This window comes from Phalangium opilio, unplaced genomic scaffold, assembly GCF_054372755.1.
Source record: "Phalangium opilio isolate 3A_F unplaced genomic scaffold, DU_Popi_V2 ptg000390l_1, whole genome shotgun sequence".
NCBI lineage: Eukaryota > Metazoa > Arthropoda > Arachnida > Opiliones > Phalangiidae > Phalangium > Phalangium opilio.
In genome coordinates, this window is record NW_028324234.1 from 4,005,984 (window position 1) to 4,030,097 (window position 24,114).

Sequence of the window (24,114 nt, forward strand, 5' to 3'; positions counted from 1 at the left end):
GTTATAAATACGAAGTCCCTCCTGTCCCACCCTCAGTCAATACCTGAACTGTCTAAACGAGACCCTGTCGGCTCACCTTAAAGAAATCCTAAGACATGCGGAGATTTTATTTTAAATCGAAACCTTTATTTTTTTCGATACTTTCATTTTTATTCATTTGATACCTTTATTTTTCATAAAGTTGAATATTTTCGGAGAATTTATTTTTAACCCCTAGAAGAAGAGAGTGCGCGAATTATTATTAAATCGAGAAAGAAAAGAAAAGAACATAATTAACCCTTAAATCGCGAAAGAAAAAACAAGTTGGAAAAACCAAAATATTACCTATCCGAGTCAAGAAGAGGACTACTACTACAAACTTATTAACCTAGATATAGGCCTAGAATTATTTCTCTTTTCTGAAGTAAAAATTTACGAATTATTAAAGCAGTACTCCAAGCATAGCGAATATACAGTAAAGCAGACGACATTTACATCCAATAAAGATATGTCTTGGACACATTTAAATCAGTAAATGGGGAAAAAACAGGAAATGAAGGGTATAAATTTTGGAGGGATATAATCTTTATGTGTTTGAAAAGGCTCAATTGTCTACGCCTCAATTGTTAACCCTATATTCTTACAGCTACATACACAACTGGTTAGCAGTAAAAACACTATTGTCTCGTTTCACCTCAACGATATTCTTAGTTTGCCAACATGAGTGTTAACGTTACATATCACCAAAGCTGACTTGTGGTTAGACGCACTGAAAGTCAATGCGCACCATAATAAGAATGAAAACTTCTAAGCTATACCCGATAACGATTACCCCTTTCACTGATCTAATTCCTACCATGATGCTTTCTTCTCTTATAAAATATAAACCTGATTATTTAAACGTGTAATTAACTTTCGGCTCACTCTGAACCGTTAATGTCCCTTTATTACAGACACGAAAATTAAAACCCAAAGTTTACTTCACCTCAGGTCTCTATTATTTACTTTATGATTCACTAAGCCTATTGTGGAAAATAATTGATTTACCCGCCAGAGCCCAGGCCTTAGCTTTCTTCACGAAATGATTAAAGCAAGGATTATTCTATATACAGATGTAGTATAGATTAAGCAATATATAAACAGCCATTTCAAATAACAATATTAAAAAATGTCCTTGGAATATCAAAATGAAACAGAGCTTTCAAGCTGCAAAAGTACTAAATGCATCGTAATTACGAAAAATATTTTAAAATATTCACTTTATTTTATGGAAAAAGAGAATATTAAGGTTCTGTAGGATTACTTTACACATCAAACAAAGCGAACTGCTAACGCAGCCCACTAGAGTAACAACGGACGGACACACACAGACAAAACAAGTTGGGAAAACCAAAATATTACCTCTCCGAGTCTAGAGGAGGACTACTTACAAACTTATTTTCCCAGATATGGAAATGTTTCTTTTTTTTATGAACAAATACTGAAGTTAAAATTTATGAAATATTAAAGCAGTATACAAAGCATAGCAAATATACTGTAAATCAGACGACATTTTACATCCAATAAGGATATACTCGTACACATTAAAATCATCCGATGGGGGAAAAACGGGAAATGAAAAGATAAAACTTTGGAGGGATATTACCTTTACGTGTTTGTAAAGGCCAAATTTTCTACTCCTCAACTGTATACCCTCTATGTTCAAAGCCATATTCACAACAGGGTTGCCATGTAAACACTATCCTCTCGTTTCACCTCAACGATTTTCTTACTTTGTCAACATGACTTTTAACGTTACATAACACCAAAGCTAATTTGTGGCTACACACACTGAAGGTAAATGCGCACCATAAAAAGCATAAAAACACGAAGCTATAATCCGATTACGATCAGACCTTTCTCTGATCTGGGCTGCGTTCAGCAGAGCTCACCAAAAAAGACAGCGGATTTTGGAAAACGTTTACCTGTGAGCTCTGTCGTCATAGCTTTTCTCCGGTCATTGGTGTTTTAAGAATAACTCTAGCGCAATAAAGCGTGCAAGGTACCAAGGCTTAACAAAAATTGTATGATAACATATTTTAAGAGATAGATAACAACAACTTTTATAATTAAAATTAGAAACTAACATGTCTCTTAAACTTCTCGCGTGATCAACTTGTTTCACGCCAATTAAATAGCTATAGTCCCATCAGAATCAGCAAGAGCTATTTGTATTAATTCCTCCATGCTTTTTTCGCCAAGCTGAGAACTACGCGTTTTACGTCACGTTATCTAAAAACCCGACTATTTTCCTTGAAGTACGCGCTGGCTCAGCGCTGAGCACCGTGACGTCAAAATTCAATAACAAAAGCCCGTTCTGTAGGTCACTGCTACCAGCGCTGCCTATTGATTAACAAAAATTCATTTGACCAATATAGTTGCGTTCTTCTTGAAATCACTTCAGAAAGAATTATGCTATAAACAGATGTAGTATAGCTTAAGTAATATATAAACATCGATTTCAAATAATAATAATTAAAAATATTCTTGGGATATCAAAATGAAACAGAGCTTTATAGCTACAAAATCACTAAAGGCATCGAAATTACGAAAAATATTTCCAAATATATATTACACATTATGAGAAAACCAAATTTTAAGGTTTTGTAGGATTTATTTCCACAAAACAAAGCGAACTGCTAACGCGGTGCACTAACGGACGGACGCACACAGACTAAAACATAGGCTGCTTTTTAACTCTTTACGTTTTAATTTTGAGTTGAGAAACTAGATTATCTTAAATATTAAAATAAATATAATTAATATTAAATATTTTCTTCGTTAGTTGTTCGCCTTATTGAGCGTTACATCGCGTTTATAAAGAACAATTAGACATTCTTGAGAGACTTGACTAATATTGGCGTTTGAAATGAAGCATACGCCGGTTGCATTACCTTACTCAAATAGGTAGTATATAAGGGTGTCGAACTTTAGTTAAAAGCAAGAACAACCGCAATTGCGAAAACCTTTGGTGGACAACCCACCCTAGGGAGGCTAGACGTTTCTCGTAACCCTAGCTGATCGCCGCGAATGTCTTAAACCCAACGATGACGATGGAGTAGAAGCCAGGTGTACAGACTGGTGTCCAAGTGGAATGGACGAAGACCAGAAGATGGTGGTGATTAGAAGCCAGTATGTACAGACTGGTGTACATGTGGGATGGACGAAGACCAAAAGATGGTGGTGATTAGAAGCCAGTATGTACAGACTGGTGTCCATGTGGGATGGACGAAGACCAAAAGATGGTGGTGATTAGAAGCCAGTATGTACAGACTGGTGTCCATGTGGGATGGACGAAGACCAAGAGATGGTGGTGATTAGAAGCCAGTATGTACAGACTCGTGTCCATGTCGGATGGACGAAGACCAAAAGATGTTGGTGATTAGAAGCCTGTAAGTACAGTCTGGTGTCCGTGTGGGATGGACAAAGACCACAAGTAGAGGAGCTATTTCCGTTACTGTGAAAGCAGTTCGGAAATGGCGAACACGTTTGCTCCGATTTGGAAACTGCGAACGCGGTCACGTGGGTGTAACAACAGACACACAGACACACAGACATACAGACACACACACACGATCGTTACAGAACCTCTCCGTGACATACGTCACTCGGAGAGGTAAGAATAGACTGCTTTTTAACTCTTTCCGTATTAACTTTGAATTAAGAAACAACATTATCTTAAATATTAAAATAAATATAATTAATATTAAATATTTTCTTCGTTAGTTGTTCGCCTAATTGAGCTTTACATCGTTTTGATAAAGAACAATTAAACATTCTTGAGAGACTAGACTAATATTGGCGTTTGAAATGAAGCATACGCCGGTTGCTTCGGCTTACTCAAATAGGTAGTATATAAAGGTGTCGAACTACAGTTAAAAGCAAGAACAACCGCAATTGCGAAAACCTTTGGTGGACAACCCACCCTAGGGAGGCTAGACGTTTCTCGTAACCCTAGCTGATCGCCGCGAATGTCTTAAACCAAACGATGACGATGGAGTTAGAAGCCAATGAGACAGATTGGTGTCTGTGTGCAATAGACGGAAGACCAGTAGATGGTGGTGTTTAGAAGCCAGTATGTACAGACTGATGTCCAAGTGTGATGGACAAAGACCAGAAGATGGTGGTGTTTAGAAGCCAGTATGTACAGACTGGCGTCCAAGTGGGATGGACATAGACCAGAAGATGGTGGTGATTAGAAGCCACTATGTACAGACTGGTGTCCAAGTGGAATGGACGAAGACCAGAAGATGGTGGTGATTAGAAGCCACTATGTACAGACTGGTGTCCATGTGGGATGGACGAAGACCAAATGATGGTGGTGATTAGAAGCCAGTAAGTACAGACTGGTGTTCGTGTGGGATGGACAAAGACCAGAAGATAGTGGTGTGAGAACTCAAGTAGAGGAGTCATATCCGTGACTGTGAATGCAGTTCGGAAATGGCGAACACGTTTGTTCCGATTTGGAAACTGCGAACGCGGTCACGTGGGTGTAACAACAGACACACAAACACACAGACACACACGATCGTTACAGAACCTCTCCGTGACATACGTCACTCGGAGAGGTAAAAAGATCCTGAATTACAACCCTTAAATCGTGATAGAAGAAAAAAAAGATCCTGAACCCCTAAGAAGAATATGGAAGAGGAGCTACTTGGCGTAAGAAATTAAAAAACTTGAAACTATTGATTAACTGGCTTGAAACTATGGTTAAAGAACTTGGATTATGGTTGACGGATTGATTCATTTAAAAAAAATCTTCACTTTCTATTTTGAACATTATTCTTTTAGTGCATAATTGCACGCTTTTAACCTAACAAACCCCTAAATTTAATTTTTAAAATCTTAAAGCCTGTAGGAGGTAATCCTATTAAGGAGCCATTTCAAAGAGGTTATAAATTGCAAACCTCCCTTAGATGTAAGTTTAATTGTCTTGTTCAATTTCTTATTTTTTACCCCTATAAAAGTTTGTGAAAATTTATGAATAAGATTGATTATTATGTTGATTATTAAAATTTGGATTAGAATCTATTTTGACTCTCACTTGACACATACCATCGAACACGGTCACTTTTGATTCAGAAATTTTATAAGCCCCTCATTTCCGCTAAAAAGGCTCCCCACAACTGACTGCATTCTAACATATAGTCTAGCGTTTACGAGGATGAATCATTAGTGTAAAAAAGAGGTAGGTGTTTGTCTTATACTTTAACCCCTCTAATAAGAATGAAACACCCCACCTTACCCCCATGAAATCTTAAAGAGCATAAAGAAAAGACTCATAACACACACAGACTGACACGTCGAAATTAGAACCTCTCCTTGACATACGTCACTCGGAGAGGTAAAAATTAGGGGTGTGCGAATACCACTTTTTGAGTATCGAACTAGTTACGGAATACCAAAAAAAAAAATTCCTTATCAAATACAGAATCGATTCCAAATTGAATACCGAAAAGTCGGGCCTTGCCTTTTCCTGCTTCTAAAATTACATCTATCCCTGATCACACCAACATTGAGAGAATAATAAAAAAGGGGGAAGTTATTCAAATCCCACAAACAACTGACGCCAGTACACCGCGTCTATACTCTCTAGTTCCAGAGTTTTATGGAAATTTAACATCTGCCATAAAGTAAAGGTATTGGCGGAAAAATCGAGGTGGTAGATTTAATCATTGAAATCCTAGCTCACAAACAACACTGAGTTCAAAAGAACACTAAACTTCATTGCTATGTAAGTTTTTAAATTTTTATATGAACCTTTTAGCACATTTCAGTCCCTACCTGTAATACTTCTTAGTCATGTAATTTATTGATGTTTAGCGCCTTTCCAACAAAATATCCAAGGCAGGACGTTTAGATTTTTGCAAATCGCAATTAACTTTCCATAAACATGACTTTTTACAGTTATACAAAGATGTCATTCCTTCAGACTCTCGTTCGCTCATCTTTGATTCTTTTTACCTCTCCGTGTGACGTAGTCCAGGAGAGGTTCTGTAACGGCCGTGTCTGTCTGTGTGTCTGTGTGTGTGTCTGTCTGTCTGTCCGTTGTTACACCCACGTGACCGCGTTCGCAGTTTGCGTATCGGAGCAAACGTGTTCCCAATTTCCGGACCGCATTGACAGTTCACAGAAATTTGGAAAATTGTATTTCTCTCCGTTTGCTACTCTATACTTGAGTACTCACACCACCATGTTTGGTCTTCGTCCATCCCATATGAACACCAGCCTGGTACTTTTCTGGCTTCCACCACCACCACCATCTTCTATTCTTTGTCAATCCCACATTGACACCAGTCTGCACTTACACTAGCTTCAAACACCACCATCCACTGGTCTTCCGTCTATTCCACATAGACACCAATCTGTATCATTGGCTTCTAACAACACCATCCACTGGTCTTCCGTCCATTCTACATAGACACCAATCTGTATCATTGGCTTCAAACACCACCATCCACTGGTTTTCCGTCTATTCCACATAGACACCAATCTGTATCATTGGCTTCTACTCCATTATCATCGTTTGGTTTTAGGATATACGCGGCGATCAGCTAGGGTTACGAGAAACGTCTAGCCTCCCTAAGGTGGGATCGCCACCAAAGGTTTTCGCAATTGCGCTTTTTCCTTACTATTATAATGGAAACGAATCGTATATATACCCCAAATTTGAAAAAAGCGGGCAAGAGGGGTACCCTTCACTTTAAACGTCAATATTAGCAAAGTTTGATAAGATAATAGGTATAACTTTATTTTAAACGATTTAACTATTATTAATGTTAATTATTGAAGATTAAAATAATTAAAAATAATTATATTTATTTAAATATTAAAGATAAACCTCTCGTGCAAAGAGAGAGATTATCATTGCCTCCTATATCTACCAAGGCCCGTGCATGCGATATATTTCATTCATTGCCTCCTATATCTATCAAGGCCCGTGCATTGTGATATATTTCATTCATTGCCTCCTATATCTATCAAGGCCCGTGCATTGCGATATATTTTTCAAAACAACAACAAAAATGGGAAACCCCAACTCAGAAACATAATAACGTTTTCATTGGATACTTAAGTTTATATAATCTTCTTGACACGGAGAGGTAATATTTTGGTTTTCCCAACTTGTTATCCTGATGTTATCCATTTTTAGTCTGGTGGAGAATATCGAATTTCAAGGTAATTACTATCTCGCTTATTAGGAGAAATTACGAGACTTGTCTCCGACCAAGGTTACCACCCTGTATAGAAATAAAATATGCTTTAAGATACATGTTTTGATCTGAGATTGGCTACCATAGACTTTTGTGTTCTACAACTTCTACAGCCTCATTCTGAGTGTTATAATTAAGCTTCAGGGGGTTGTTGTAGCGTGAATAGATAGAAGCAGATCGATTTCTAAGAAATAATTCATCAGAACATGATATATTTTTATTTCTCTAAATAGAATCACGACATGAAAAAGCCAGTAAGTTTGTCTCCGATTATTTTCGATTATTTGTTAGTTTAACTTATATACACGTTTTTACTTTTGCGCTCTTTAGAGCAGCGAAAGTATTGTTCCGACCTCTGTTGGCTGGACGGCTGGCTGGATTTGGTGTAACCGCATAATAAGTTTCGTCATAAATAAACTTTTTGAATTTCAAATTTCCCGCGAATTTTTTACTCGAAATTCATCCGTAGTACACCTCACACCTCATAGGTGGCGTAACGTATTTAATTTCAATTGAAATTATTTTTCTGTCGGCGCCGGGCCTCGAACCCGCAATGTCCCAATCCATACGAGACGTCAGTGAAGAACGCCCGAGCGCGCGCCTTACCACGAAGCCACGCTTGCTTGTAATATAGAGTCAGATAATTTATAGTGAAGAGAAGAGAGAGGTACAACGATACGGACCCCCCCCCACCTCCCCGACGCCCGCCACGAGACGAGAGAGAGAGGACCCCCCCCCCACCTCCCCGACGCCCGCCACTGGATGCTGTCGAATATATATTGTATCGCGCTAGAGGAGGAGAGATCCAAGAGACAGACAGACTTCGCACGCGCGCCAGACTGCCTTTAGCGCTGTGTTCCTTGCAATTTTTTTTGCTATTTAATAATTATTATATATCTTTTTAATCCTAGGCAAGATTAGATTTCTACTTGGGAACATAAACATTACAATTAATACTATCATATTAATCAAAAAAGAAATTAAAGTTCTCCCCGACTGAAGGCGCGATAAGCAGAGAGAGTTTTCTAATTTCACCAATGATATCGTTTTTGAAGAATCGTCTGCTTAAAAGTTAGGGAGGTTGATTTACTAAGATGATTGATGATTAGATAGTTTAATCAGGTGTTTAAATGTAACTTAATTCCGGCGATACCATTAATGACAAACGCAGTCAACATACTCATGGTTTAATTAAAGTTAATTAAATTGAATTGCTCAAAGATAATTATAAAATTAAATCAACAACTCAACTATCGGCTCAACGATAATTTGGCTAGTTTTTGTCAGTTTTGCTGTTTATTTTAACGTAATTAAACAATGGTTAAGTACTGCAGCGTGTATGGGTGTAGAAATAATGCCACAATGAGTGGTGTCCGCTTTCACCAATTTCCACGCGACGTTAAATTGTCGAAACAATGGGATATAGCTTTAAAAATGGGTAAACCACACACCAAGTCCATGGTTGTCTGCTCCCTTCATTTTAAAGAAGATTATTACCGACCTCAACCGAAATATGAACATTCAGGTATGTTTTAAGCGTATAATATTAATTTAAAACCAATTATAATTAGAGTTATTATTGTAGATAAGTTAAGTTACCCTCCCAGACCCTTGGCTGTTCCTTCCAAAAAACTGCCGTTAAGGAAACATGATCAACAAATATTGAATGCCACCTCCATAATTTCATTAACAGGATTACAAAGTAAGGGTCTATTTGATGCGATCATTAAAAATATTAACAGTAAATTCATACCCCTTTTTCATGGACAAATAAGGTAGAGAGGGCCAAGAATGGGGGAAACTACGAGTCTCGAGATAGGGTATTTTTGACACTCATGAAACTAAAACTTGGCATTTGATTTCATTCACCGCTCTATCAGCTTTGTTTGGAATAAGTAAAGTTCAGACCTCAAATCATTTTAAATTAACTCTTACGCAGTTCCCAAGCTTGTTAAAACCCGTGAAAAAAAATGCAAATAAATAATGCATTAAAAATAAATAAATTTATTTATTATTTATTAAATAATAAATTTTGAAAAACAATTTTATTTAATAAATTTGTAAGGTTCTATCACATTTTAATGAACTTAAAAATATCACTTCAGCCTTATTTGCGCCATTACATTCCGTCCTTTTTATTCCATTTCAAATAATTTGGAATGTAGTAATTAAAATAAGCAAAAAACCTTTTGAAAAAAGTAATTTGTAATCTTGGTAAAAGATTGTTAATAAATTTTTGGTCTTTTGGCACATCAATAACAAAACAGTCATCTTCCAGTTTAGAATAAATTCCAAAATGACAACTTTGAAGTCCTAAAAGTGCCAAACTAAGTTGCACTTGCCCATAATACATTTGTTTGGGTTTCAAAGAAAATGTTCCGTCCTTCTTGATTACGTAAGGAGTTTTCTTGAGGACTTTTCTAAGTTTCCTTTTTCACCAATGACTGGACACTTCATTTCGACCAAATTATCGTTGACTAGACCGTCAGGGGAACACCCCAAGAATGGATAAGAAGGGCTGACTTCGAAACCAATCCTCGTTACTTTTAAATTAGACTTTTTTTTCAAGCAACAAGAGTTTTTTTTTTGTTTATAATTCCATACTGTGTGAATTCATTTCCCTTAAAGTTTGACTGAAGAGCTTTTCGAATTTTTTCAGTAGTATCTTTTAGAAAATATGTGTAATACTTGTAGCAATTTTGACAAGAGAGAGAGAGCAACAGGTACTAAACAAAATGAAAACAGTATTACCAATTTTTATACTAATGTTATGACCAAGGCTTAAGAGTTTACATAACTAACTTGGTTAATATTAGGGTGATTAGGTTTTCAACACTTACCATTTTTGAAAATATTCTCTTCTGAAAATTGTGGTTCATTCATTGCAAGAAATTTCGAGAACTAATTTTCATTTGGCACTGAAATATCAGTTTAAACATCACATACACATTGCCGCTGATGCTGCTACAGGTGACAGGTCTCAGGCCTGCCATTATGGTTTCCCCTAGATCAAGCTTCGTGTTTTCTCCGCACGGTGGCACTAGTGAAACTTTTCGTTCTAGGCGCGGAATCTGGCAGCCCTGAACTAGGGAAATTTTGGTCCAAAAAGGGAAATTTTAAGGGTTAGAAAGGGAAATTTCATTTGTCCCACCTGGCATCACTGCTTTGAATTTCCTTTACTCTGGTTCTCTTGCGAACTCTGTGTTTAACGGCTGTGGAAGATTTCTTCTGCTTTTTGTGAATGCTAATTGAAAACTTATTGTTCGAAATAAGTATTTGTTTTGAATTTTGTTACCATAGTTCTCATTTTTTTTTATTAGGCCTATTAATTTACCACTAATTATAGTTTATTTTCAGAATTAATTTCAAGTAAGTATTTATTTCAACGGGTAGTTTTGTTTTCTATCATTGTCATATTTTATTATTTGTTAGGCCTATTTACGCGTAAACCAAGATTGTTTTCAGGATATCGAACAAGTTATGAACTAAGTTAGGACATTTTCAACGGTGTGAAATCAAAATTGACCTTGTGCCGTTTTACTCGGCTGTTATACAAATACGAGAGAGTTCAGAAATGGCATCTAATGTGAAAGAAACAGCAGCGGAAAAGATGAGAAGGCTACGTTTGAATCCAGAATTCAGAGAAAGAGAAAAAAATCAAAGACGAGAGAGATATGCGGCAAAAAAGAAGCTAGAGAGGCAGTTGGTGTTAGAATCTCCTGCTAGTCAGGGCCCTTCTACCAGTGAAAGCTCTTTAACTCTGCAGAACCCATCAACTAGTCAAAGTTCTTCAACTCTGCAGAACCCATCAACTAGTCAAAGTTCTTCAACTCTGCCGGACCCATCGACTAGTCAGAGTTCTTCAACTCTGCCGGACCCATCAACTAGTCAGAGTTCTTCAACTCTGCCGGACCCATCGACTAGTCAGAGTTCTTCAACTCTGCCGGACCCATCGACTAGTCAGAGTTCTTCAACTCTGCCGGACCCATCGACTAGTCAGAGTTCTTTAACTCAGCAGGACCCATCAACTAGTGTGGGCTTTACTTGTCAGGACCCATCAGCTGGTCAGCATCCTTTAGCTTCAGTTGTGGATCAGAAAACTAATAACATGCAAAATTATCTTTTGAAACGGAGACAAAAGCGAGCAGATTCTAATTATGCTCAATCTGAGTTAGAAACGGATAATCTTTCTAGGAAGAAAAGAAGAGGAAATATGGATTATGCTAAGGCGGAAATCCAGAGAGATAATTCTACAAGGCAAATTAGGCGTGAAAATTCTGTGTACCGTGAAGCCGAAAACCAGAGAGATATTTTGTCAAGAATTGATCGGCGTCAAGATCCCAACTATAGAGAAGCTGAAATGCAGAGGGACAACGCTACAAGGCAGATTAGAAGACTTGATGAAAATTATGCTGAATTCGAGCTTATGACAGAGTATGCTAGGAGAACCGTTAGGAGACAACACTCACAATATTTCGAAAACGCCTATCTGCAAAATATATCATATGGTCCAGATTATAAATGCGAATGCTGTTCTGGACTATTTTTCCGTACTTCTGTTAAAAAAACAGAGTCGGTGAAATACTTGTCAGTTGAAGGAGTACATGAGAGAGTGCTTCCGTCACATATTTTGTTGTGTGGTTCTTGCCACAGCTACGTTTCTAGAAGGAAAGTACCACCACTCTCCAGAGAAAACGGCTATTTTTTTCCTGATTTGCCCATGGAGTTGAAAGATCTTACAGAACTTGAATGTAGAATGATTTCTCCGCGATTACCGTTTATGCAAATAAGAAAACTAGGAGTTGATCAGCAAAGAGGCATTCGCGGTAATGTCGTAAATGTGCCAGTTTCAATCGACTCTTCTGTTTCAATTCTGCCCAGAGGCCCCACTGACACTCAAGTTATTCAAATTAAACTCATGAGGAAGAAGGAATATCAACACCACTATATGTTTGAAACAGTTCGTCCCAGAAAAATACTGGATGCTTTAAAGATTCTAATAACAACTCCTTTGTATTTGAAACATGAAGTTACAGTTCCAGATGAAGTGGCTTTGGAGTTCAGCGAATCTAATAGTGTAAATTTCGTATCGAATGAGGAAGATATGCCAACTGAAGTAGAGCACACGCCCCCTGTTGGTACAGATCAACTAAATAATTTCGTATCGAATGAGGAAGATATGCCAACTGAAGTGGAGCACACGCCCCCTGTTGGTACAGATCAACCAAGTAATTTTGCTGTAGAACCTCAACAAGCACCTGACAGCGACCAGGAATGGGACGAAATTGATGAAGAAACAGCATTGAACAATGGCAACAGTGATACCCTTTTGCTTTCATCTGAAGATCTAATTACGCCCCAGATTGAGAGTATTGCTTATGCTCCTGGAGAAGGGCAGACACCACAATCAATTCTTTATGATGAGGACTCCGAATACCTTTCTTTCCCGAGTATTTACGCTGGCCAAGCTTTGAAGCTACCACCTAAGGCAACGTACACACAGCAAATAAAATGGGAGTTCAGATGCAGCGATAGGCGTTGTGCCTCTAGTATTCCAAAAATATTTTATTCCTATGTTAAATTAGTATCGTCAAAACTACGGAGCGCTACTAATATTTGCATGAGAAAAACCAAGTCCAAGGCTGGCCAAGCATACACAGCGGGAGCATTAACAGCGCCTGGAAGTTTGGATTCTTTGGTGAAACACGATGATGGTTACAAAGTTTTGGAAAGCGTCAGATCTTCCCCTGGCTATTTACAACAGCGTGAGAAAGATCTTCTGGCTATGGTTCGCCAACTTGGTAATCCTACGTGGTTCCTCACGCTGAGTGCCGCTGAGACGAAATGGGAAGAGCTTTTGGGGTCCTTGTGCGTCATTGCCGGGCACCCTCGAGAAACTGCGAAAGAATATGTAAAAACCTTGGGATTTATGGAGAGAGCTAAGCTTATCAACGAGGACCCTGTCACCTGCAGCCGATATTTTGATTATCGTTTGAGAGAATTTTTCAAGTTTCTGCGAAGCAAGGAGTCACCGATTGGAATCATTGATGATTACTACATTAGAATAGAGTTCCAAATGAGGGGATCACCACACGCCCATATTCTACTATGGAATAAAAACGCCCCACAATTGAGAACCGATAACTCCAATCTAGAAGAGGTTATCATATTCATTGATTCCAACATTACCTGCTCGAAAGGGGATGGAAGTGAAAAATGGAACAACTTGGTCAAGCTGCAAACTCACAAGCATTCCAAAACCTGTCGTAAGAAGAACGATAGTGGACAGTCATCGTGTCGTTTTGGCATACCTTTTCCGCCAATGGGAAGAACCCTTATTTACGACCCTTCTAAGCGTGATGAAAACGAAAACGTTGAAGAGGTTGAAGCCTTAAGCAAATTGGTGCGAAATGCTATCGAGAATTTGAAAGTCGAAACTGCACCGGAAACATTTGAAGAATTTTTGGAAACGCTGAACATAACGGAAGAGCAATATATTGCAGCTATAACTTATCCAATTAGAAGGCTCACTGTCCTTCTGAAAAGGTCGCCGCAGGAAATAAGAATTAATCCATACAACAAGAAGATTTTGGAGTTATGGAACGCTAATATGGATCTTCAATACGTCCTAGACCCGTACGCCTGCCTCATGTATATAGTTTCCTACATCGGCAAAGCCCAAAAGGGGATGTCACAGCTCTTGAGGGAGGCAATCAAGGAAGCGAAAAATAAAGGCAGTGGTATAAAAGAGAGATTAAAAGTTATTGCTAATAAGTTTATTCATTGTGAAGAAATTAGCGCCCAAGAATGCTGTTACATACTACTTTCCATTCCAATTTGCCGGAGCAGTCGTGCTCATATTTTCATAAACACTTCACCCCCTGAAGAAAGGGTACACATTTTGAAAAGACCATCTGAATTGGAATTATTGCCTGATGATAGTACTAACGTTTTTTCTGATGGAATCATCGAGCACTACATTGTGAGGCCCGATGAACTGGAAAATCTCAGTCTAGCCGCTTTCGCCTCATGGTATGAGTTTTCCCGAACCAAACGCAATAGGAGAACCCAAAATTTGAACGAAGATGAAGACCAAGAAATTGAAACGACTAATGTGGAAACGTCTCTTGAGCTGAAAGATTCTTCAGGATACGTCAGGAAAAGGATGCAGGCTAAAGTAATCAGATTCAAAAAGTACAGTATGGTGAAAGATCTCAAAAACTACTGTCGAGTGGAAATTATGTTATTTTTACCTTGGCGTTGTGAGGAAACCGAATTGCTAGAAGCTAACGTAGAAGAAATTTATGAAGCCCATAAGCAGGAAATATCTGAAGCTAGAAGGGAATTTATAAGTGAAGTTGATGACTTGGATCTGGACCAAATGATTCAAGAAGTAAGAGAAAACCAACACTCAAATGACGTTCAAAATATTCAACCTATGATTGAACATCAAAACGAGCGTGATAGAAGTTTCACATTGGATGACCCGGAATTTTTTGTCAACTCTCTTCAAGAAGCCGTTTGTGACGTAACTTCTGATATTCAACAGTCTAGCGCTGCCGACTTCACTCCAACAATTACTCTTGTCAACAATGAAGAATATTACAGCATGCTTCGAAAACTAAATTTAAAGCAGCGAGAAATTTTCTGCTACGTACTAAATCATTTCAAAACATCTCAAGAAGAACCTCTGAGGATTCTGATAACAGGCGGTGCTGGTGTTGGGAAAAGTCTCTTGATTCAAGCCATTTTTGAAGCCGTATCCAGGCATGAAAAGAATAAACCCGGTGCCGATCCATCACGATTATCTGTTCTAAGAACGGCATTCACCGGGAAAGCGGCTTTTAATATTGATGGTGTCACTCTTCACTCTGCCTTTAACTTGCCAACAAATCAATTTTCTGGCAAGATGAATCCTTTGGACAACGACACTTTGAACAGAAAAAGATGTTCACTTTTAGGCCTGAAACTTCTGATAATAGATGAAATATCTATGTGTGGAGCCAAAATCTTCAATTATATTAATGTAAGAGCCCAACAAATCTTCGGATCTCCAAAGCATTTTGGTGGTATTTCAGTTGTTCTCGTGGGAGACTTCAACCAGTTACCCCCTGTTGGGGATAATTACACATTTATGCCCTTAAAAGAAAAGAACAACCCCTATGCGGCCCTAATTGGAAGTCCACTGTGGGAGGAATTTAAGTTGTATGAGCTTGATGAAATTATGAGACAGAAAGATGACAAAATATTCGCTATGGCTTTAAATCGAATGTCCATGGGAGAGATGACACCCGCCGACGTTGACTTGTTTAGAAGCCTGGAAACATCTATTTCAAGGCCCCTACCTATGGAAGCCCTTCATTTGTTTGCAACAAATGATGAAGTAAATGCGTTCAATGAATCAAAGTTATGTTCACGGAATGCTGAAAAGATATGCTCTGTCGCATTTGACTCGGCTACGGGTGACGCTAGCAATGAAATCAAAACAAGAATTCTTGAAGCCGTAAAAACCTTGAAACCCCAAGAAACCAGCGGTTTACCAAGAGAATTAACCCTAATGGTTGGTATCAGGTACATGATCACCAATAATTTGAACACCGCCGATGGTCTAGTAAATGGTGCAACTGGAAGGTTAAGAAAAATACAGTATGGTCAAAATCAAAAAGGTGAACAAGTCCCCGTTCGAGTTTGGATTGAATTTAACGATAACAAGACTGGAAAAGAGACTAGAGCCCAGTCTCAAGGATTAATGATAGCCAATAATATTAATGAATTATGGACGCCTGTTGAGAAGGTTGTCAGAAGTTTCACTAGACGTTCAGGACAAAAAAACATCTACGTTTCAAGAAAGCAGTATCCTCTAGTAATTGCCGAAGCTATTACTGTACACAAGAGCCAAGGAGACACCTATTCCGAAGTAGTTGTTCATCTTAATCAAAAGCGAAAGATGAAAAGGCCTCAGTTATACGTCGCTTGTAGTAGAGCCAAAACTTCAAACGGTTTGTTCATCGTGGGAAAGTTCACGGCGCCTAACCCAGTGGTTAAAAGTAAAGACTCTGTTGCCTTAGAGATGGAGCGACTTCGAAAAGATTGCCCGTTGATGCTACCTATTTTGGATCAAAAAACGTCTATTTATGTGCATAACGTACAGTCTTTAAACTGTCATTTACAAGATGTAACCTCGGATCTCAAGATAATGGAATCGGATATGATATTTCTTGTGGAAACCTGGGCCAAAGAAACTGACAATTTTAAAATTCCTGGATTTTCGGAGCTAAATGGTATATGCCTTCCTCGTCAGTCTCGACGAAAACCATATGGAGTATCAGCTTATATCAAAGAAACTGTAACTCACACCAGAATTCGTATGTACACTTCCGAACCAACAACAACCTCTCATATTGAATGCTTGTGGCTGGATGGATCGTTAAATGATTTACGCCTTTCTGTACTAGCAGTTTACTCTTCCCCAGCTTGCAACATTCGCGACATAATATATGGTATTGGGAAATGCGTGGCGGAATATTATGATGAAGATATTCCCAGCGTCATTGTTGGTGACTTCAACATTAACCTTCTTGAGACATCATCTCTTGAAACCAAGAAGCTAATCGATTTCTTCTCTGATAATGGGTTTCAACTTTTACAAGGTCTTAACTTGAAGCAATCAACTGATGGTGGTACTCAACTGGATTTAGCATTTGGCGATGAGAAATTTTCCACCATTTTCAGCGCTAGTTATCGAGAATGTTACTATTCTTATCATAAAGGAATATGTTTACAGTTTAAATAACCTAGAATCTAAGACATCATCTGACTTCTCAAACCAATTTTTCAAATTTTCAATGATGAGCATTGTTCCGGATGAAACTAGAAGATCAACATTGATCTCGATGAAGCTACAAGATCAACAGTTGTCTGGATAAAACTACAGGTCAACAGTTGTCTGGATGAAACTACAGGTCAATGGTAGGCTTGGGAACCTAGTTAAAGAAAACCATATTAGGCTTGGAATCCTAGTTAAAGAAACCCATATTAGGCTTGGGATCCTAGTTAAAGAAACCCAAATTAGGCTTGTCGCCCTAGAGAAAGATGCTCTCACTCGCAATAAAACATGATCTAATGTTATAATCATATTTTTTTAAGTAATTAACAGAATTCCAGATGAATCTACAAGTGCTACTTGAAACTTCAAGATCTGCAGTAACAAGATGAAACTTCAAGATCTACATTAACAAGATGAAACTTCAACTACAAGGTCAATGGTGGGCTTGGGAACCTAGAGTAAGAAACCCAAATAAGGCTTGGGATCCTCGAGAAAGACACCCATATTAGGTTTAGGATCCTAAAAAATTAAGCCCACATATATGCTACAAGATGAAAGGTAGCCCAAATCGAAGTACTTGATCTACAATGTCCAGATTGAGCTACCTACAACTGTCAAGATCAACAGTGGGCTTGGGATCCCAGAAAAAGATACCCCTATTAGGCTTGGGAACCTAGAGTAAGAGACCCATATAAGGCTTGGGATCCTTGAGAAAGACACCCATATTAGGTTTAGGATCCTACAAAATGAAGTCCACATATATGCTACAAGTTGAACGGTACTATGGTAGCCCAAATAGAACTACTTGATCTACAATGTCCAGATTGAGCTACCTACAACTGTCAAGATCAACAGTGGGCTTGAGAACCCAGAAAAAGATACCCCTATTAGGCTTGGGATCCTTGAGGGAGACACCCATATAAGGCTTGGGATCCTTGACAAAGACACCCATATAAGGCTTGGGACCCTTGGCAAAGACACCCATATAAGGCTTGGGATCCTTGAGAAAGACACCCATTTACGTTTCAGATAATAGGATAAAAGAGGCCCTCCATATAAGCTGCAACAACAACATTAATCCAGATAAAACTAAGAAATCAGCACTGTTTCGAGATTGAAGTAAGTAAAACTACGAGGTCAAAAATACATTATACTTGTAATAGAGCCAACACTGCAAATTAATCTTTTTGTAAATAAGGGAATCAAGGCCCCCCAACGAGGGAAGCATTTCCAAACTGTACAACTACTAATTTTTCAATTTAATTTCAATTAGTAAGAAAGTAATCTAACAATTTTGATAAAGAAAGAAACCTACTAATGTATGATTCTTACTCATTAGACAGGCTATTTGTTTTCTCTGGTATCAAATTTCAGACAACATGACTGGGGGCTAATTCTAGGCAATGGTTGTATATTGGTATAATAGTACAAACATTGAATAATTTTAGCCATCAGTCATATATTATGCTACAAATGCTACTTTTGCATTAAGAAAAAGTCAAGAATTTGTTCATTGGACAGAAATTTGTTACTAATTTCATTAAACTGTAAACCAAAATCATACTAGATTGATTTTCTCATAATCGGAGTATTATTTTATATTTAAATTAACAAAACCAGGTTCCAGTTCACTCACAGAACAGATTTTGTTAATTACTTATTTAATTAAACTGTAAACCAAATTCTTACTAGATTGGTTTTATTCATAATCGGAATGCTATTTTATAAACGATGGGAAAAAAACCGGAAAATTTTAAATTTGCCGGGGTCATAATTCTACTCACTAGAGGGCGCGCAAAAGTGTAATCTGGCCGGGGCCATCTTGTTCTCTTTATTTTCTAATAAAACATTTCGTTTGTAACAGAGGGTAAGCTTGCTATTTTCATTGCGAGTGAATTCAGATAATACAATATGTTTGGTGCTTTTTCGATTTAAATCCTTCCGCTATGGTTAGATGTTAGATTATTCGTCTTAATCCAAATATTCCTTCGTAGAAAACCGCTTAGATTTAATCATAATAAATTTTATTTATTTTATCAAAAACATTGCGCCATGAATAGAAGCCAAGTTCCGCTTTTTATTCGAGTTACTGAGCTTTAATAACACGCATTTCGTTTATTTCTTTTAAACACCGTATTAAAGGCCGTGTCTCTCCTTATTGCAATAAATTTACAATATAAGGTTTAAGAACGATTAAATCGTTTCACTTACTTGCGTTGTGAATAGTTTTTATTTTAATAATTCATGCTTGAAAATAAGTTCTATGGTTTATATGACATAAATGTTATAATTCCATAAAACAATTTCTGTTTATTTCACTGATAATCTTTACGTATAGATAGTAAGTTTACTATTTGTTTAGTTTAATAATTATCTCATCTTTAATATCACGTTTCTCTTTAATTTCTTTCTCTTACAGATAGTAAGTTAGTCTGCTTTGCTCAATTTACGATTTGAACTAGAAATACATTTTTCTCTACATTTCCCTGAAAACCCCGGCTATTAACAGTCAGTAAGTATTCTTTGATTATGCCAAGTGCTAAATTATTAATCGTGCGTCTGATTTGAGAATATAACAATTTTGTTTTCATTTTGAAACGTTCCACTTTGTATAGAGAGTAAGATTTATCGGTTAAGTTGTACATGATTTCGGGAGCCATACTTCAAACTAGAAGGAAGGAATAAATTCTCTTACTCAGAGCTACCCATAGTCTACTCTCGTTATGCTTACGCAGTTATTATCAACCGGTGGTTTAATAGACGTGCCAAACTTGACGTATGGGTGGAAAGTTCCTTCCATCTTTTTTCATTTATGGCTCCGTGATACATTCATGGAGGAAAAATATTAAGAAGAAGAAACGTGTCTGGCTTCAAGCAATCCGATAAGTGGATAATAAGGGTTGAAATGTAGGCTATTTTGGTGAAGTTTTGAGGACGATAAAAGGTTCGTTTAATTGCGTAGTCATGTTTTCTCATTCTGCGGCCCCAGTAGTTCCCCAACATGTTTATCTCATCGAACACTGTTAAAAAATGCTGTCCCAATTTGGAAGTAAAAGTTTCCAAACGGCTGACTCTGAGACAGCTCAGTTTTTCGTCTATTTTTGGATAACGTAAATTGTGTCCAAAAAGGGACGATCAAATGATAAGCCTGATTTGGAGTCTCATCCAAAATTGGATCCAGCATCATTAGGGATCAATTATGACGCAGAAATGGTCAGCATATTATCCATATTTTACGCAAGTTGGGGAAATGTACTCGTAAAATTCCAATATCAAGCGCATATTTGACTAATGTCTAAGAGATTTTGAACTGCAATGATAACCACATTGAATAAATTTCTAATCGATATTGGACTAATATCGAGCCCATATTGATGTAATATTTAACCGATCTCTGCCTAATATCTAAGCGACATTGGATAATTGTCGAACAATATTGGACTCATGTGAAGCCTATATACAGGCTTGATTATTTACTTCACCGAGTGCCAGTAATATGGAGAGGTCCAGTTCTTGACGTCTTCATCTGTCAGTGTGTATGTCTGTCTGTCTATCTGTTGGTCTGTTGTTACTCCCAAGGGACCACATTCGCAGTTTCCTAATCTGAACGTAAGTGTTCTCCATTTCCGGACAATATTCACAGTTTACGGAAATCTTGAAAACCGTAATGACCCAAGTAAACGCTGACCACTAGTATAATATCTGTCGTCACCAATCTGTCTAACTACACCATCTTAAGGTCTTTCAGTCACTCGCGAAAGAGACATACTCTAGGCGTCAAACGTCAATAATAGCAGAAGTAATATAAGAAACCTCCCTACGGGAGGGAAGTATACAAGACGCCATAGGTATAACGTTAAAACACGCGAGACATCCTCGAACCGCCAAATACCATATTCAGACACAGATGATTCCTGATATTACTAATAAATATTCACATACGGTTATTTCGAAACAAAAATCTAGTTTGAAGATGATGAACATTATGAATACAAGAATAAAATTTCGAGATAGATAATAACACCATTTTAAAATCTTTCTATGTATAGTGTTAGTCATATACCTTGGCTAGGTAAGGATTTAATTAAAATTTTATGCAAAGACCTATGAAAATCCTATAATCTAGTCACTGCCTGTCTATTAATGATTGATTATCATCAAAATCTAAAAATACTGCATGAATTATTTCATTGGAAAAGTTTAAAATTACAATGAGTTTGTGAAATTGACAAACTTAAGCAGCCGACGCAATCACTTAAGCAGCCGACGCAATCGCTTAAGCAGCCGAAGCAATCGCGAGATCAGAGAATGTATTCCTACGCTCTACGCGGCCCAGCCCTATTTTTTAAACTTTGTTTACGGCCGTATAAGTGCGCGGGGACATTCGCGGTACGAGGATGTATCGGGAATAATTCGCCTTTGTACACTTTCCTCCCGAAGGGAGGTTTCTTATATTACTTTTGATAATAGCTAGGTTCAAATTATAATAAGAAAAAGTCTCTTTAAACGATACAACAAGAAGTGTGAAAAGTAACTCCCGATTAACATAATTATTTATTCAAATTTTGGAGAAAAACCTCTCTCTAGTCAAAGTTTATATAGGACGAGTAACGAAGATTGCATATGAAGTCGGTAGACCGGATACATTTTATAGTTTATGCAAAAAGCGAGTAATTAAGACTTTACTCCACTGTATCATGAAACTCAATCCAAACTTAATATAGGACGAGTATTGATATCGTTAGTTAATAAAAACGGGATAGAGAAGTCGTTTTGAGGTAAATAATCGAAAGATATTTCAATTGTGACTCTAAAATATAGTAGGGGTTGGGAACGAGTGGATTTTTATTTTGCACACGCCATCATAGATGGCGTTATTATTTTGCACACGCCATCATAGATGGCGTTAGCAAAATATTGCTCTATACGGAAAATTTGACGAGGGAGAAGCCACTCTGTAATAAAGTCTTTCTGAGGGTGTAAGATGGCAAGCGTATAACGCCGTTTAACGCGAAAATACACTCGGGATTACTTTTTACAGTTTTTATTTCAATATTAGAACGGATTGTAGGCATATCGCCCGAATTTACGGCATTAAAACCTCCAAAGAGGTAATACCGGGGGAATACGCCAGTGGCTGATCCCTCGGACGAGGTTGTTCGCTTTTCGACTCTTTCGAGCGATGTTCGGGGCTCGCGAGGTTCGCCTAGGCGCCTCGCTATCACGGCGATTCGATATTATGTACGTAGGTAACCTCGTATTTTAAGCTTAAGATGATACTGAGTGGAGATTGCAGCTGTGAAGAACCGAGCGCTATTAGGGGCGCCTCAGCTTTATCGGGAGACGGGAGTCTATAGTAATGTACGCGGGAAGCTAATATTTTCAGTCGGCAGCTCTAAGCCTTTGCTTAACTGAATTTTCTACTTTGATTTAAATATTAATTTTTTAAGCTAAGTATAGTTTTTGCGATCTAAGTGAGACCATTTTTGTTCGTAATATATTCTTTTACTAATAGCTCAAGTGTTGTTATAAAATTCTAATTTTAAAGTAATAAATGAATTTATCGTAGGTAATTAATTTACTGCCTTAGTGTAATTTATGCTGAAATAAAATTATGCAGTGAAAGAGGAAGTGACGTACATTTGGGTAAGTGTTTCGCAGGAGATTCAAATGTCGATTTGGGCTAAAGAATAAGAGAATAATTTGAGATGGTGAAATGTTTGGCGGGAGATTCAAATGTCGATTTGGATTAAAGAAATAAGAGAATAATTTGAGATGGTGAAATGTTTGGCGGGAGATTCAAATGTCGATTTGGATTAAAGAAATAAGAGAATAATTTGAGATGGTGAAATGTTTGGCAGGAGATTCAAATGTCGATTTAGGTTAAAGAAATAAGAGAATAATTTGAGATGGTGAAATGTTTGGCGGGAGATTCAAATGTCGATTTGGATTAAAGAAATAAGAGAATAATTTGAGATGGTGAAATGTTTGGCGGGAGATTCAAATGTCGATTTGGATTAAAGAAATAAGAGAATAATTTGAGATGGTGAAATGTTTGGCGGGAGATTCAAATGTCGATTCGGATTTGGGTTAGAGAATAAGGTTTTAAGCTCTCTTTCCTTATGGAACCAACCCTAATGTTTACATTTGGATTTGGGTATTTAATCATTGAAATTTTTAGAGAATAGTGTCAAGTGTTCAGCTAATTTCCGCTCTCGCGAATTTCCAGGAGGCTCAAAGTATTTGACTTATATCCGCCCCTTTTCAACCTTGTCTTGCTGTGATTTATTTCGTCGGTTTTATTTTAAGCAGGGACAGAAGTAAGATAACTTTGAGACACTTATAGGGGTCATTGCCTCACTGGACCAATGTCCTATAAATTGATTGGGTGTGCAAAATGTTCTGGTTGCTGGACCAGCTTGTTTCTTCTCCGAGTGACCTAACGTGTCTGTCTGTATTTTGTTCTAACTTCTGCAATTGCTTATCAATAAAGGGAAATTACTGCATGTCTAGGTAAATAGGTGTGAAGGTAATCCAGAAATACTATTGCACTCCGCCCTTTTTACCTTTACCCTTTTATATTATACTAACCTATCTTTGTTCGGGTCTAGCCTATAGGGCGTTTATGTTGAGTTAGTAAGGTTGGGTTTAGCAACAAGAATCGACGGCATCCATTTTCGGATTAAAGCTTGGACCCTTATATCGCTTGCCACCCAAATTGGGATTATTTTGTGTAAATTTGGACAGTGATTGGACTCATTTTTCGAACAGTGAATCCTCACACTTGTTGTCAAAAATAACAGGGTGGACCCAGCCATATTTTTTTCTTCTTTCTTTTTTCCAAGCTTATTTTATTTATTCGGCCAAGTCTGAGCATAAACTTAAATTAATATTTCTTTTGAACATTCTGTTACGCATAGGAGGTAGGAATTCTGTTGAATTCGATTATTCATTTATTAATTCTTTGCCCAGTTTGATAGCATTTATCGTTTTTATTTTTTAACATTGTGTTATGCATAGGCGGTAAGATGTCTCTGTTATATTTCAAACATA

The 24,114-nt window shown here is 37.5% G+C and overlaps 2 protein-coding genes and 1 long non-coding RNA gene across 3 annotated transcripts; all 3 read left to right on the plus strand.

Annotated features, from left to right (window-relative positions):
- Positions 1-7,986: 7,986 nt before the first annotated feature.
- LOC149596265 (uncharacterized) lies at positions 7,987-9,499 on the plus strand. Its single transcript, XM_089861551.1, has 3 exons — positions 7,987-8,760; positions 8,821-8,937; positions 9,011-9,499. Exons 1-3 carry the CDS (start codon positions 8,553-8,555, stop codon positions 9,052-9,054), a joined length of 369 nt encoding a protein of 122 aa, XP_089717677.1. The 5' UTR covers positions 7,987-8,552; the 3' UTR covers positions 9,055-9,499.
- A 1,844-nt stretch (positions 9,500-11,343) lies between these two features.
- On the plus strand, positions 11,344-17,028 carry LOC149596266 (uncharacterized). The gene has a single exon (XM_089861421.1). The coding sequence runs from the start codon at positions 11,344-11,346 to the stop codon at positions 17,026-17,028; it is 5,685 nt and encodes a 1,894-aa protein (XP_089717547.1).
- An 81-nt stretch (positions 17,029-17,109) lies between these two features.
- Positions 17,110-18,747, plus strand: LOC149596267 (uncharacterized). The gene is made up of 3 exons (XR_016379461.1): positions 17,110-18,180; positions 18,260-18,333; positions 18,401-18,747. It is a non-coding gene; the product is annotated as an uncharacterized LOC149596267 (long non-coding RNA).
- The last annotated feature ends 5,367 nt before the right edge of the window (positions 18,748-24,114 follow it).

What these genes read in the sequence shown, in the direction of transcription:
- LOC149596265 (XM_089861551.1), top strand. Translation starts at nt 8,553, where the DNA reads ATGGTTAAGTACTGCAGCGTGTATGGGTGTAGAAATAATGCCACAATG. An exon ending in ACCGAAATATGAACATTCAG is followed by an intron (nt 8,761 to 8,820) that starts GTATGTTTTAAG and finishes TTATTATTGTAG; the next exon opens with ATAAGTTAAGTTACCCTCCC. An exon ending in TTCATTAACAGGATTACAAA is followed by an intron (nt 8,938 to 9,010) that starts GTAAGGGTCTAT and finishes TGGACAAATAAG; the next exon opens with GTAGAGAGGGCCAAGAATGG.
- LOC149596266 (XM_089861421.1), top strand. Translation starts at nt 11,344, where the DNA reads ATGCAAAATTATCTTTTGAAACGGAGACAAAAGCGAGCAGATTCTAAT.